This window comes from Ipomoea triloba, chromosome 9 (genome assembly GCF_003576645.1).
Source record: "Ipomoea triloba cultivar NCNSP0323 chromosome 9, ASM357664v1".
NCBI classification, from domain to species: Eukaryota; Viridiplantae; Streptophyta; class Magnoliopsida; order Solanales; family Convolvulaceae; genus Ipomoea; species Ipomoea triloba.
Window position 1 is genome coordinate 11,183,228 of NC_044924.1, and position 14,480 is coordinate 11,197,707.

Here is a 14,480-nt window from a genome sequence, read left to right on the forward strand (position 1 = left end):
TTTTTATTTGTGTGATTTGAATGTTTTCCTTTTATACAATCCACACAAATACCAATATCAATAAAATCCAATTGAGGAAGAATTTTATTCTTTACAAGTCTTTGAATCCTTTCCTAGAATATGTGACCCAAACGTTTATGCCACAAGCAAGCTGATCTTTCATCAACTAAACTTCGTTTAGTTTCAATACTATGATGCAGGGTTAAAAGAGTTTCAGCAAAAAGATTGTCAAGATTTTAATTTGTACAAACCATCAGAAAGTATACCAGAACCAATAAAGTGATTTTGTTTGAACAAACTAACACATCCATTTCCAAACTTTAAGGAAAAACCAACAGAGTCCAGTTTTGACAAAGAAATTAAATTTCTAGAAACTGAAGGAACATAAAGAGTCTCAAGCAAATCTAAATGATGTCCAGTATCTAAAATTAAACAATAAGTTCCAATGGCTTCTACTGGAGCTTTAACTTTGTTCCCCATGAACACAAATCTTTCATTTGGCTTTATGGTTTGGGTCATAAGGAATCCCTGCATAGTATTCAAAACGTGAGTAGTGGAACCAGAATCAATCCACCAAGTATTATAAGGAACTTCAGTTAAATTTGATTCGAAACATACTGATATAAAATTTATACCTTTCTTTTCGAACCATGTCTTACGCTTAAAGCAATCTTTCTGAAAATGTCCAAATTTCTTGCAGAAATGACACTTGTCATTCTTATGTTCCTTTTTGTGGATTTGAGAAGAGGACTTATTAGTCTTCATTGGTCCTTTCTTACCCTTCTGATTCTTCTTTCCAAACTTTTTACCAGCCCTTGACTGACTCATGAGATTAACTGAGTGAATCCCTTGTCCCTTAAGCCTTCTTCCCTCTTGATTTAGCATTTTATGCAATTCAAGCACATTCCACTTATCTATAATAGAATTATAATTCACTTGGAATGTCTTCTCATACTCGTGAGGCAAAGAGTTTAAAATAAATTGAACAAGGAAAGTATCACTCACTTCCATTTCCATGGACCTTAATTTTGCTGCTAAGGTTATCATCTCAGTAACATGCTCATGCATGGAACGCGAACCATCAAATTTCATGGTGGTCAGTTTACCCATAATTAAGTGTGTCTGCTAGGGCCTTATCAGCACATTCAGAAAGTGAATTTTTCTCCACATGTTTCAACAAATCCTTAGCACTGTCAAATTTGGGAATTGTTGACTTGACGTTGTTTCCAAGTGTCATTCGCATAAGCATTATGCTGAGTCTATTTGACATTTCCCATGCTTGATGGAAAGCTACATCATCAGCACTGCTATTATCATCAATAGCAACGGGCTTGTCGGTAAAGAGTGCTAGATCAAGATCCAGAACACCGAGGTGAAACTGAATTTGTTCATGCCACTCAGCAAAATTCAGCCCATTAAACTTTACAATAGACGCAGACTCAGCAAAATTCAGCCCATTAAACTTTACAATAGACGCAGCTTGCGAATGCATTGAAACATTAAACTTTACAATAGACGCAGCTTGCGAATGCATTGAAACACTAAACTTTACAATAGACGCAGCTTGCGAATGCATTGAAACACAACTTAATGCTGCAATAGCAGCTTGCGAATGCATTGAAACACAACTTAATGCTGCAATACATATAAAATACTTAAAATATTAATTCTACATTAACACAAAATAAATACATTTAACCAACATACTCGTAAACAATTAAATACATTGAAGGTCTCCTTTGGGTGATCCAACAACGTATAACATTAAACATAATGATGCTCAACTATTACTATTTTCACATAATTGGCTATTAATTATATTACGACTAGACTTGTTTGCTATCTTTGGATATGCTAAACAATCCAATCGAATATAAATAATTAACCGCTATTATGTTTATAATTATGAAATAATTGATCAACCTTTGGGCGACTCTTAAATATTTCATAATTATTAAACTTCAATATACCCAATATAATAGAAAATAAAACCATGTCATTTCATTATTAGCATCACATAATCATGGGTAATTGAATTTTTATTTAAATTTGATATCTACGAAACTTTATAATTTGGTCACTTTGGTGACTAATAAATAATCATAATTAGATATCAAACAAATATATCATAATAAATAATATCAGAAAATCAATGGGTAAAAAAAATATTAAAAAGAAATACGTAATACAATCCTAATAGAATAATACAAAGTATCAATTTTAACGTATTTCCTTGAATATTTATAGGTTCGCGTACTGTTTAAAAAAACAAAGTGGATATTTTATAATATATAAGCATATTATAAGATATTATCCTTAATGGACCAAGAAAACCAGGAACTCATATATTAACATAACAGTACGTAAATCATCATATATATATATATATAGGGCATGTGGTGGAGTAAAAAGTGGATGCTTAACAGTACGTAACAGTACGTAAATCATCATATATATATAGGAAAACAATTTACATGCCCTCACATATATATGAAAAGCAATTTACATGATGCATCATCCTCATTTACCGTACAGAAAAATAGAGAAAAGCATCATCATCATCATCATTTACAGTACCGAAAAACATAGAGGAAAGCATCATCATCATGCAAATACATTCAGGATTTATGCGGAAAAACTAATTATATATGCTTTTTAAAACCCGGCTACATGCGAATGGATCATCACAGAACACATCTTGCGTGATGATGGAAAGCTTCACTATTCCCGTGCCAAATTTGAAGACCAAAAATAGAGGCATAAACAAAGTGAAGAATGAATATAACGTTATAATTATGAAAATAAAAAGTGCCTCCCTAATTTAATTTTTTTTCTACTCACGATTAGCATGGAAAGATAGAGAAGAAGAAGATAGAAGCATTCCTAGGATCGTATCCGTTCACTGCACACAACTATATATAGCATATTCCCTAAGTAATAAACATACATAAACACCATCTATTGTCTTCTTCTTCATCTAGTTCAATGGCTTCTGACCTTCCATTCGAGTTCGATGAATCCGACGATTGCTGGGTCCGAAGTACGACAGCCACCAACAACGAGGTTGCAGTGTCCGAGACGAAGTGGTCGGCTGTAGTACCAAATCTGTGCCACGTGAAAACGGAGGTGATGAATGGTGAAAGTAGCGTGGTTGAGCAGGTGGCGGTGACGGGGTGGCTGTGAAGTCACTGCCGATGAAGATACCGGATTGGAGGAGGATCCTGGGCATGGTGTACCAGCAGGTTGAGCGAGCCCCACAAGACAGCGACTATAATGCGGCATGGTCGGTGGAGGAGGACGAGGATGAGTACTTTGGCCTGCCGCCGCATGTGTACTTGGCAAGGACCAGAGGGGAGTCCCGGTGGGGGAGGAGTGTGAAGGGGAGAGATTTGTGTAGACTCAGAAATGCTATTTGGAAACGAATTGGTTTCGAAGATTAATGTAAGCTAGTCATGAGTAATGTGGAATGTGTTGCAACAGTATAATTCAATATAGAGTGGGACTAGAAAATTAGTTCTCATCACCAGTAAAAAAAAGGGTTGGTATACATACTTATGTCTATATAAGACATTTAAATAAATTCAAGATCTATACATCCATCCATCTCTATCATAGATCCATATAGCTAGGCTAGTAATGTATTTTCCATATTTTATTTGCAACTCATCATCATGACTCCATACATGATGGTCAAGAAAATCATATTCAATCGTTATTCTCCTTATTTGCCAAAACAAGCAAAGATCTAACTCATTGTTATATACTATGCAAAAATTTACAGGTATTAACCAAACAGAATTACAATTTATTGTGTTAAAGGTTGCAATATAAAATTTGTTATTTATAAAAATAAAAAATAAATAAAAAATTGCCCGATTGCTTCAAATTCATTACACCTTTTAAGATGGACGTTTTGATTGGATCCTAGTTCTCTTCTACCAAATGGTTTTGACAGGAATATGAAAGTAATGGATCTTGCAAATTCAATTATGCAATAATGATATTTCTATTCTAATTCCCAGTTATTAGATAGAGTTTACTCAAATTTTGTTCACTTCAAATTTCAGCTCTCAATATAATTGTAAGTATTTTTTTTTTGAAAAATATAATTTTAAGTATAATAATATTACATTTTAATTTAAGAAAAAAAATTATAGATTGATATGGTTTCAGTGAAGTTAGTCAAAGAAGAAACTTCTTAATTCTTTACCAAATGAAAGTTAAGTAGAGTTCGTTTGCAGGAGTGATTGAAAGATCTAATTTTTTCTGCTACAAAAAACCAACACCAAGATTCATTTGTCTCCGATTAAGCTACTACATAGAGGAAACACACTAAGTACCTTATGCACTCTTTAGAATTTATAATCATAATTTACAATAAATTTTACCCAACAACATTAAGTTACAATAAATTTTACCCAACAGAGTTAATTAATTTTCAATAAAGATCAGAGTTCCATTACCACAACTTATTAACAAACCATTCAAAACAAATAACACAATTTAAATCTTTAAATGCATTTACAACCAACCATCAATATTGATAATCATTCCAATTTTTATTCCCATTATAGGTATACAAAACCAAACATCAATATTGATAATTATTCCAATTTCACCATACTACCAAGTATTTTTTTTTGGTGAGGGAAAGGGACCCATAGGCCCCTAGGATTAGTGCCACCTACTAAAGGAAACACACCGCGTGTCGGGGTCAAGCAGAACATTCATATCCTCAGGAGGGTGATCCAGGAGTGTCGTACCCCAACTAGAATTCTACCCAAGATTTGCGAGAAAGTCGGCACATTGATTCCCTTCCCGGAAAGTATGTTGAATCTTGAACTCTTGAAAGTCCCGAATCAACGATTTACAGTCGGAAGCAAGAGTGGAGTCGGATCAACGATAGAGCCCATGTCGAGGACTTGTACCAAGGCTTCGGAATCGGTTTCGGCAATGACATGGTTGAACCCACGGTTTTTAGCAAGGACGAGTCCTTCCCGAAGGCCCCATATATAATTCCGCCCGGAAACTATTCGTATGCCTGATGTTCGCAGTGTACCCGACGATCCAACTCCCTTCGTAGTCCCGAATAAGACCACCCGCACTCGCCAGTCCTGAGCTCGCTTTTTACGCACCGTCCGAGTTGAGTTTGACAAATCCAGAGTGAGGAGAGGACCACGAGATCCAAAGTTGTCTTGCTGAAATAGGACCGGTTCGTTTAAGGAGGAAGCGTTGAACGTTGGAAGTCTCCTGGTCAGCTCTGCCCACAATGACATTAACCGGTGTGCCTTGGTTGTTGAAGATAAGATTGTTCCGTGTTTTCCATATATTCCAAAGGATATAGGGGAATACGGTCTTCCAGTTAATCCCACGATCATTCATTTGGTTGATCATACAGCTCTTCTGTATCCAAGAGGCGATCAGGAAGTGGAAGCTAGATAGAAAAACGGCCGGCGGGGAGACAACGTACCAGCACTCAGCAGCTAAGTTACACACTCAGCACCATTACCAAGTATTTGATTCCTATTCTGATTGCGATTCCGATTCCTATGTGTGAACCAAAAACAACCTATTTTTTTCATTCTCTATTATTTGTTTTCAAAGTAGAAAATAAACAAGTAAACACATTTATTATTATTATTTCTCTAGACTTGCATTCTTTAGAAAGACAGAAAATTCTTTCAATTAATATCGGATCAATTCCTAATAGGATGCAATATTAAATTGTTTTGTTTTATTAGAGATAATGGGATTGGGATTCATACGAGGTAGAAGCTAGCTAGCTAGGACCTAAACTAGTGTTATTGCTCTCCCACATTGGACAAACACGTAAATGCTACTAGCCAGTAGCCAGCTTCCTTATAAATTGAAGCACACAACAAGTTTCACCTCAAGCAGCCATGCAGTGAGCACAAAGCGAACTATTCTTTCGCCTTTTACTAAAGAATACCGTGTGCACATTGTCATGAATGGCAGACTCTAAGTTTTGAGGTGTTTCTTTTTAGAGAGAAACCCAACAAACCTAGTTTTAATAATTTTATTGAGAAAATTTGTACTTTTCATCCAAATTCATCCATGAGTGTTGGTCATATATATTTACTTTTTGTTCTTAAGTTATCATTAGCGTTGCACGTTTTGTTCTTTTGTGATCACTTTCCGTTCCTGAATTATACTAAAATTGCAAATTAGTAAAGAGACGAAAAGTACAATGTCATAAATTAAAGATGAAAAGTGCAATTTTAATTTTTGCATTTTATTTTGATGCTAATTAATTTGAGTTTTGATTTCATTGTTTCTAAGTGGAAAGTGGAAAAAATAATTCCTTGTAAAGCTAAGCGAGTTTTTCTAAATCCCATTTATAACTTTGAGCTGCTGGGTTTAATTTGGGGATATTGTTTTGCAAGGGAGCTAAAGGGGCAATGAAGTCTCAGTAGCAAAACCATTCCCACATCGAACAAACAACATAAACGCTAGTAGCCCGGTCTCTTATAAACCCAAGTACAGATTATCAGTAAAATCCCAAGCAGCCATGTGATGAACACAAAGCGAACTATTCTTTCGCCTTTTACTAAAGAATACCGTGTGTTCGTTACAATCAATGGCATACTCCTATTTTTGAAGGGTGTTTAACATTAAACACTCAACAAACCTAGTTTAATGATACTTTTACTAATGACTAATGAAATATTAAACTACTGCGAGTAAGACTTTACTGCGAATTATAACCCTGCCCAGAACCCCAATAAGCAAGCGCTTGCATGTTTGGTTTTCCTTTTTTTCTTGTGATCTTTCAGTACCTTATTAGTGTAGTTTGAATGATGCAATTTTGATATTACATAAGTTGTTCCTGGGAAATGGGAATGAAGCACAGGACTTTCAATGGGGGGAAGCATAACTGCTGTAACTTTCCCATTAGTTTTAGACTCTTCTCTCTTCATTATTATTTTTCCTAGTGCAAAGTCAAAAAACATATTTCCTTGTAAATCTAAGAGGTGTATTTAATCACAACTTCTGTAACTTTTAAAATTTTTTTAAATGGTAAATTTTAATAGATTTGTAGTGACTTTTGAATATATACTTACAAAGTTCCAATGATTATTTCTATTGATTCTTATTATTTATAATTTTCTTAAAAAAATGTTATAAGGAAAAAAAATTATAGTGATAAAATAGTTTAAATAAAATATTTTAAAAATATACTTACTAGTTATGCATAAAATAATATCCTACTATGATGAGTAGTAATATATGGTTCGGTTCTTAATTTTTAAAATCGTGTTTTATCATTATTTGGAATATGATTTGTTGGTTATAGGCGAGCAAAAGTAAACTTGCTAAACTCCTTTGGCATTCCTTCATATAGCTTTAGACAATAAGCTACACGTTCTTCATTCATTGCTCGTCTTCTTCATCAAGGGTTGTTCACTAAGTCACCTTTAAAGAAGATCGTCAAATTCATAGAACAAGAAATTTTAGTCTTGAAGACTAACTGGACAGAACTTTGACGATTCTTTGAAGTGATTGAGCTCTAAAGAATGGCTTATGTACTTGACTAAGATTTTGCATTGATGAGTTCATAGTTCTCAACTTGTTAACAACAATCACATTACGCTTGAGGAAATCCCTTATATATAGAGTTAAAGGCCTAGAAATTTGAACATTGGAAATATTTTTGTTGGCATGCACCTTCTGAGATGGTAGGTGTCCAAAACCTATATATTATCTCCTCCTTTTTTCGCAACACATCATTGTTCTTTGGGTAAAATTTATTTCCTTTTAGGTGAAATGAATGTCACTAACCGGTGCATTTATAAATTTCTTGTATTGACTCTGCCAAAAGTACGTCTACTGGTTGATCTAGGATATGCATGCTTCACAAAAGGTCTGCCAAGTTCAGACTCCAGTACTTCTGTTGATTCCAATTATAGTAAGATGGGAAGATCAACATCTATCACAAGACCTTAACACCAGAATTGATTGGTCTACCTTTTGTTGACTTAAACTCCAAGGAATCGGGGTTAGGATATGTTGATTGGGTCTGCTAATAATGTTTGTCACTAGGGTCTACGGTCTACCGATCAAATGGGAAAGAATAAGGTCTGCCGATAGTATACACGGCCAACTATAGGCGGCTTCAACAACAAATTTTTGGGTAATTAATAAGTAACTTTTTTTTTTAAACAGTAAGTAACTTTCAATTACAAGGCCTTGTAATGACTAAGTACTAATTTTGGTATATACAAAGTTCAAACTGATGGACTATTACAAGGCAAATTTTGGAAATTAAAGTCTAAGTCTCTAAAATAGATCAATTAATATCATCAAAATCTATACAATGATAATCCCTAACAATTTGACAAAATGATACCGTACTGCGATAAGTAGTATTAATGTATATATGGTTGGCGTAATATACATCATCCATCTTTGCAAATGACCAAAGCCCTCAACAACGAACAAAGGAGCAAACTACTACTGATGATTTGCCGGTATTTATGTCAAGCAAGAAGGAATGATAAGCTCTGGAAAGACTGGAATAATCATGTCTCATCTCCTCTGCCCTTTCTATCGTGAACAAAGCCATATCCCATTACAGTGAGTGGAAAGACTTGAATGATAACAAGGAAACCTGCAACCAGCGAAAACAAAGCTTTATTACAAAATGGGAAAAACCCAAGGCTGGTTGGGTGAAGATTAACGTTGATGCAGCGATAGATACTCAAAGGGGTTGCATGGGTTTTGGATGGATTGGTTGAGATGATAAGGGAGGATTCCATGCAGCAAAATGCATTGTCTGGGAGGGAGTTTGTCTGCAGGGAGAAGCCGAAGCTATGGCAATCCGGGAAGTCCTAATATAAGTTGAATTGGCTAATGTTGCAGAACTATTCTAAAGTTTAGATCGAGACTGACCTCTCTTGGTTGTCCAAAGTTTAAATTCGATTTAGTTTGGTTCCCAATTTGATCTTTTATTACTTGATGTAAAAGGGTCTCTACGTATGTTTCCCAATACAGTTCTCTCATTTGCGTAACGATCAGCAAATAGGACTGTTCATGTATTAGTTAGGGACTTAAGGAGGCTTTTTCTGATTGTAGGGAATGGTCTAACCATCCCCTTCTTTTCTATGTAATGTGTGATCTTCGCTAAATGAAATCCTTTGTTGCTTTCGGAAAAAAAAAAAAAAAGATTATAGAGGAGTGAGAAAAAGAGATTAAGGCGGATACTCAGTAGCACAATCACTCCCACATCGAACAAGTAACATAAACGCTAGTACCCAGGTCTCTTATAAACCCAAATACGAAACATCATAAAAACTCAAGCAGCCATGTGATGAACACAGAGCGAACTATTCTTTCGCCTTTTACTAAAGAATACCGTGTGTTTGTTACAATCAATGGCATACTCCAATTTTTGAAGGGTGTTTAACATTAAACACCCAACAAACCTAGTTTAATTAATGAAACTTTTATCTGGTTCTATTCCAGTTTTCTAACAGAGTATGCGGTACTTTGTCTTCATTTTGCTTTTTAGCAGGTAAGTAATTCTGTATTAGTGATAAGAATTGGTATATGGTTATTATTTCTTTAGTGGGAAACACTAATTTCAGTGTTTCATGAATATTACTGTGAAGAGATGATTGTATTTAGCATATTTTTTTGCCTTTTATGTAGGGTATTGTAAATAATAACCCTGCCCAGACCCCCGAGAAGAAGGCATTCCATGTTTGGGATTCCTTTTTCTTGTGATCTTTCAGTGCTTTATTAGGTGAGAATTGATCACTGTAGTTTGAATGATGCAATTGATATTACATAAGTTGCTCCTGGGAAATGGGACTGAAGCACAGGAGGGCTATCAATGGGGAAGCAATAAGTAACTGCTGAACTTTCCAATTAGTTTTGGACAGTTGCTCTCTTCATTATGATTCAGACAAATATGAGTTGTAGTTGTTGAGGGAAAGGCAATTTAAAGAAGCAAATTAAAACTGTTGTAGTTATCTACAAACTATTGTTGAGATCTTGTGCATTTGTGCCATGTTTTTAGTCTTGAAGACTAACTGGACAGAACCTGGACAATTCTTTGAAGTGATTAAGCACTAGAGAATGGCTCATGCACTCGACTAAGATTTTGCATTGAGTTCACAGTTCTCAACTTATTAACAACCACTCTAAGCTTGATGAGGTGCCCTATATATAAAGCTGAGGGGCCTGTAAATTTTAACATTTGATATGTTTTTATTGATATCTTCTGAGATGGTAGGTGTCCAAAAGTTGTCATCTCTTTCTTTTTTGCAACACACCATTGACCTTTGGGCGAAATTCATTTTCTTTTAGGTGAAATGAAGTAGGTCCAAAAAGCATGTCTTTTAATTTTAATTTTAGAAGATAACTTGTAGTTAGGAGTCATTGAAAAAAAATGCCTAACAACTCTTTTCAGAAAAGTTCAAAGAAAATTTCTTGTATTAACTTTGTCAAAAAAAAAAAAAAAAGTACGTCTACTAGTCAATCTAGGATTTGCTTCACTAAAGGTCTTCTAAGTCCTAACTTCAGTACTTCTCCTGGTTCAGTGTCAGATGATAAGACATCTAGCACGAGACCTTGATAGATATGTAATTATTTTGATTGAATATATTGTGAGTTAAAATTGCACTAATTCATATTATTTTGCATTATTTTCGTGAATCAGGAAATTTTGCATTATTTGGATAGTGATTTCTCTCATATATTCACTTGCATCTTGAGTATATTTCTAGTTTATATTTGAATCATTTTAGTTTAATTGCTACTCAAAACCCCCCATAATTTGTTCTAAAGAAGTAAACAGACCGTTCCCTGTGGATACGATCCCTACTCCCCACTATATTGCTTATCTTATGGGTAGGAATTTATTTTGGTGGTTTGACATCCGGCCATTAACACCAAAATTGATTAGTCTTTTGTTGACTTAAATTCCAAAGGAGTTAGGATATGCCGATCGAGTCTGATAATAATGTTTGTCACTAGGGTCTACTAATCATAAGGAAAAAATCAACTAGAATCTTAAATGAAAGATCTACTAGACAAAGTATGTCGATAGTATAAACTGCCAACTATAGTCTTCAACATCAAGGTTTGTTGGTAGGTAACTTTCGATTAGAGTTTATTACCGAAATAGTCCCTCGACTATTGCGAAATTATCAATTTGATCCTTGACAATTTTTCGTAGTCAATTAAGTCCCTCGACTTTGAAAATTTTAACCAATTTGGTTTTCCGTTTATTTTGCCGTTAAACATCCGTTAAAATCGGGACTAAATTGGTAATTTTACTATAGTCAAGGGATCAAATTGGTAATTTTACTATAATCAAGGGACCATTTCAGTGAAAAATTAATTACCAATTTGGTCCATTGACTATAGAAAAATTACCAATTTGATCCCTTGCCTATAGCAAAATTACTAATTTAGTCCCGATTTAACGGATGTTTAGCGACAAAATAAACGGAGGACCAAATTGGTAAAAATTTTCAAAGTCGAGGAACTTAATTGGACACAAAAAATTATCAAGGACCAAATTGATAATTTTGCAATAGTCGAGGGACCATTTCGATAATAAACTCCTTTCGATTACAAATCTTTACAATGACCCAGTCCTAATTTTGGTATATACAAAGTTCAAACAAAAGAACTATTACAACCCAAATTTTAGAGAGTTTAAGTCCCTACTCCCTAATGTACATAAGTTACATCATCAAAAGAGGATAATTCCTAACAATTTGACAAAATGGATATCGTACTGTGATAAGTAGTAATGTATGGTTGGCGTAATATACATCCATCTTTGCCGAATGGCCAAAGTCTTTAACTGTCTATAACAATCCATATTTTCACCACATTTTCCAGTCAACCCCACATACAACCTTGAATTGAATTGCTGGGTTATGGAGAAGGAAGCTTAGGGTGAGTATATTTGACTGGGGATATTGTTAGGGAGCAAAGGCTAACAGCTTAAGGCGGAGTCTCAATAACACAACCACTCCCACATCGAACAAACAACATAAACGCTAGTAGCCTGGTTTCTTATAAACCCAAATACAAAACATCATAAAAAACTCAAGCAGCCATGTGATGAACACAGAGCGAACTATTCTTTCGCCTTTTACTAAAGAATACCGTGTGTTCATTACAACTAATGGCATACTCTAATTTTTTTAGGGTGTTTACTACTAAACACCCAACAATTTTAGTTTAATAATAGTTTTGTTACTGGTTGATCTGTTCTCTACTTAAGTTCTCTAACAGAGTATGCTGCTCTCTTTACTCTGCATTTTAGCTGGTATTTCCGTATTAGAGATGAGAATGGTTTATAGTTATTAGTTTTCTTTGTTGGGAAATACTAATTTCAGTGTGCAATGTAATATTAAGGATATGGCGACTTGCCGCGAGTTGATGGCCTAATTGCTTGTTCTCAAATAGTGAGATGATTTATCCCTAATATTAAACTACTGCAACAAGTTGTCCATTGTCTTGCATTGAGTTTGTAGTTCTCAATTTGTTAACAATAACCACTCTATGCTTGAGGAGGTTCCCTATATATATATATATATAGCTGAGGGGCTTGGAAATTTGAACATTTTGAAATATTCTCATCCTTTTTAGCAACACGCCATTGACCGTTGGATAAAATTCATTTCCTTTTAGGCGAAATGAATGCTACTAATCGATGTAGGTCCAAAAGCATGTCTACTCTTTTTCAGAAAATAACTTATAGTCAGGGTCCTTAAAAATGTGTCCAACAACTCTTTTCAAAAAAGGTCAAAGAAAATTCCTTGTATTGACTCTACTGAAAGTATGTCTCCTAGTCGACCTAGGATCTACTTCACAAAAGGTCTGTCAAGTCATGACATTAGTACTTCTGCTAATTCCAGTTATATTCAGATGACATCTACCATAGACCTTAACACCTTAATTGATTGGATTTTTAATTTGTTGACTTGAACTCCAAGGGAGTTAGGATCTGCCAATCGGGTACGTACATAAACAAAATTAACATATCAGTACCAGTCACATCAAGGAGTAAATTTAAAAGATAAGATTTGAGAGTACATGTAGTAAAATACTTTTGGATTATTCCATCCAGTCATTCATTGATTAATGAAAACTCAATGTAGGTTATGAAGTCAGTTAATGAGCTTGCACAATAGTTTGGTTTGTTCAGATTGAGAGAAAAAGTAAAATCTATAAGTTTGAAATATAATGATTAAATTTTAGCTATCTAATATAATGGTTAAATTTTAGCTATTTATATTAATTAGAGAAGAAAAAATTTACAAAAATAGTAATTTGATAAATTCTATAAAAATTCATATTTTCACTGGATTTTCCAATCAACCCAATATACAAATTTGAATTGCTGGGTTTGACTGGGGATATTGTTATACAAGGGAGCAAAAGGCTAAAAGGCTGAAGGCTAGCACAATCACTCCCACATCGAACAGACAACATAAACGCTAGTACCACGTCTCTTATAAACCCAAATACGAAACTGTAAACAAAACTCAAGCAGCCATGTGATGAACACAGAGCGAACTATTCTTTCGCCTTTTACTAAAGAATACCGTGTGTTCGTTACAATCAATGGCATACTCCAATTTTTGAAGGGTGTTTAGCATTAAACACCCAACAAACCTAGTCTAATGAAACTTTTGTCTGGTTCAGTACTCCAGTTTTCTAACAGAGTATGTGGTACTCTGTCTTCATTTTGCTTTTTAGCTGTTAAGTAATTCTGTATTAGTGATGAGAATTGGCATATGGTTATTATTTCTTTTTTGGGAAATACAAATTTCAGTGTTTAATGAATATTACTGTGAAGAGATGATTTGTACTTGGCATATTTTTTGCTTTGTTTATGTAGGGTACTGTAAATAATAACCCACGCCCAGACCCGCAAGAAGGGGTCCTTTTTTCTTGTGATCTTTCAGTACATTATTAGGTGAGAATTCAGTGTAGTTTGAATAATGCAATTGATATTTAATTACATAAGAAGTTCCTGGGAAATGGGAATGAAGCACAGGAGGGACTATCAATGGGGGAAGCTATGACGTAACTGCAGCACGCTGTAACTTTCCCATTAATTAGTTTTGGACTGTTGCTCTCTTCATTATGATTCAGACATATATGAGTTGTAGTTACTGAGGGAAAGGCAAATTAAAGAAGCAAATTATAACTGTTGTAGTTATCTACAAACTATTGTTGATGTCTTGTGCATTTGTGCCATGTTTTTAGTTTGATGAAATATAATGAGAAGTTGAAGTGGTCAACTATCTGACCTAAAGTCAGAATTCCAATGACAAGTTGAGGTTTGACTCTCACTAATAACATCTTGGAGTTAGAACATTCCCAATAAGAATTTTTTATATAGTTTTTGAAACAATAGAAAGCTAGAGGTTTGGTTTTAACAAAAGTGGAGAGTGGTTTTTGGTTGGATTTTTCTCTTGCAATGAATGATT

The 14,480-nt window shown here is 34.5% G+C and overlaps 1 protein-coding gene and 5 non-coding genes across 6 annotated transcripts; all 6 read left to right on the top strand.

Annotated features, from left to right (window-relative positions):
• Positions 1–2,985: 2,985 nt before the first annotated feature.
• LOC116029546 lies at positions 2,986–3,440 on the top strand. The gene is made up of 2 exons (XM_031271595.1): positions 2,986–3,040; positions 3,160–3,440. Exons 1-2 carry the CDS (start codon positions 2,986–2,988, stop codon positions 3,438–3,440), a joined length of 336 nt encoding a protein of 111 aa, XP_031127455.1.
• A 2,456-nt stretch (positions 3,441–5,896) lies between these two features.
• Positions 5,897–6,013, top strand: LOC116031125. Its single transcript, XR_004100555.1, has one exon. It is a non-coding gene; the product is annotated as a U5 spliceosomal RNA (small nuclear RNA).
• Positions 6,014–6,525: 512 nt separating this feature from the next.
• On the top strand, positions 6,526–6,641 carry LOC116031117. The gene has a single exon (XR_004100547.1). It is a non-coding gene; the product is annotated as a U5 spliceosomal RNA (small nuclear RNA).
• Positions 6,642–9,319: 2,678 nt separating this feature from the next.
• On the top strand, positions 9,320–9,436 carry LOC116031116. The gene has a single exon (XR_004100546.1). It is a non-coding gene; the product is annotated as a U5 spliceosomal RNA (small nuclear RNA).
• A 2,654-nt stretch (positions 9,437–12,090) lies between these two features.
• Positions 12,091–12,207, top strand: LOC116031111. Its single transcript, XR_004100542.1, has one exon. It is a non-coding gene; the product is annotated as a U5 spliceosomal RNA (small nuclear RNA).
• Positions 12,208–13,535: 1,328 nt separating this feature from the next.
• On the top strand, positions 13,536–13,652 carry LOC116031112. The gene has a single exon (XR_004100543.1). It is a non-coding gene; the product is annotated as a U5 spliceosomal RNA (small nuclear RNA).
• Positions 13,653–14,480: the final 828 nt, after the last annotated feature.

Coding starts and splice junctions, on each gene's coding strand:
- LOC116029546 (XM_031271595.1), top strand. CDS start 2,986: ATGGCTTCTGACCTTCCATTCGAGTTCGATGAATCCGACGATTGCTGG. Junction 3,041..3,159: donor CGACGATTGCTGGGTCCGAA/GTACGACAGCCA, acceptor GTGGTTGAGCAG/GTGGCGGTGACGGGGTGGCT.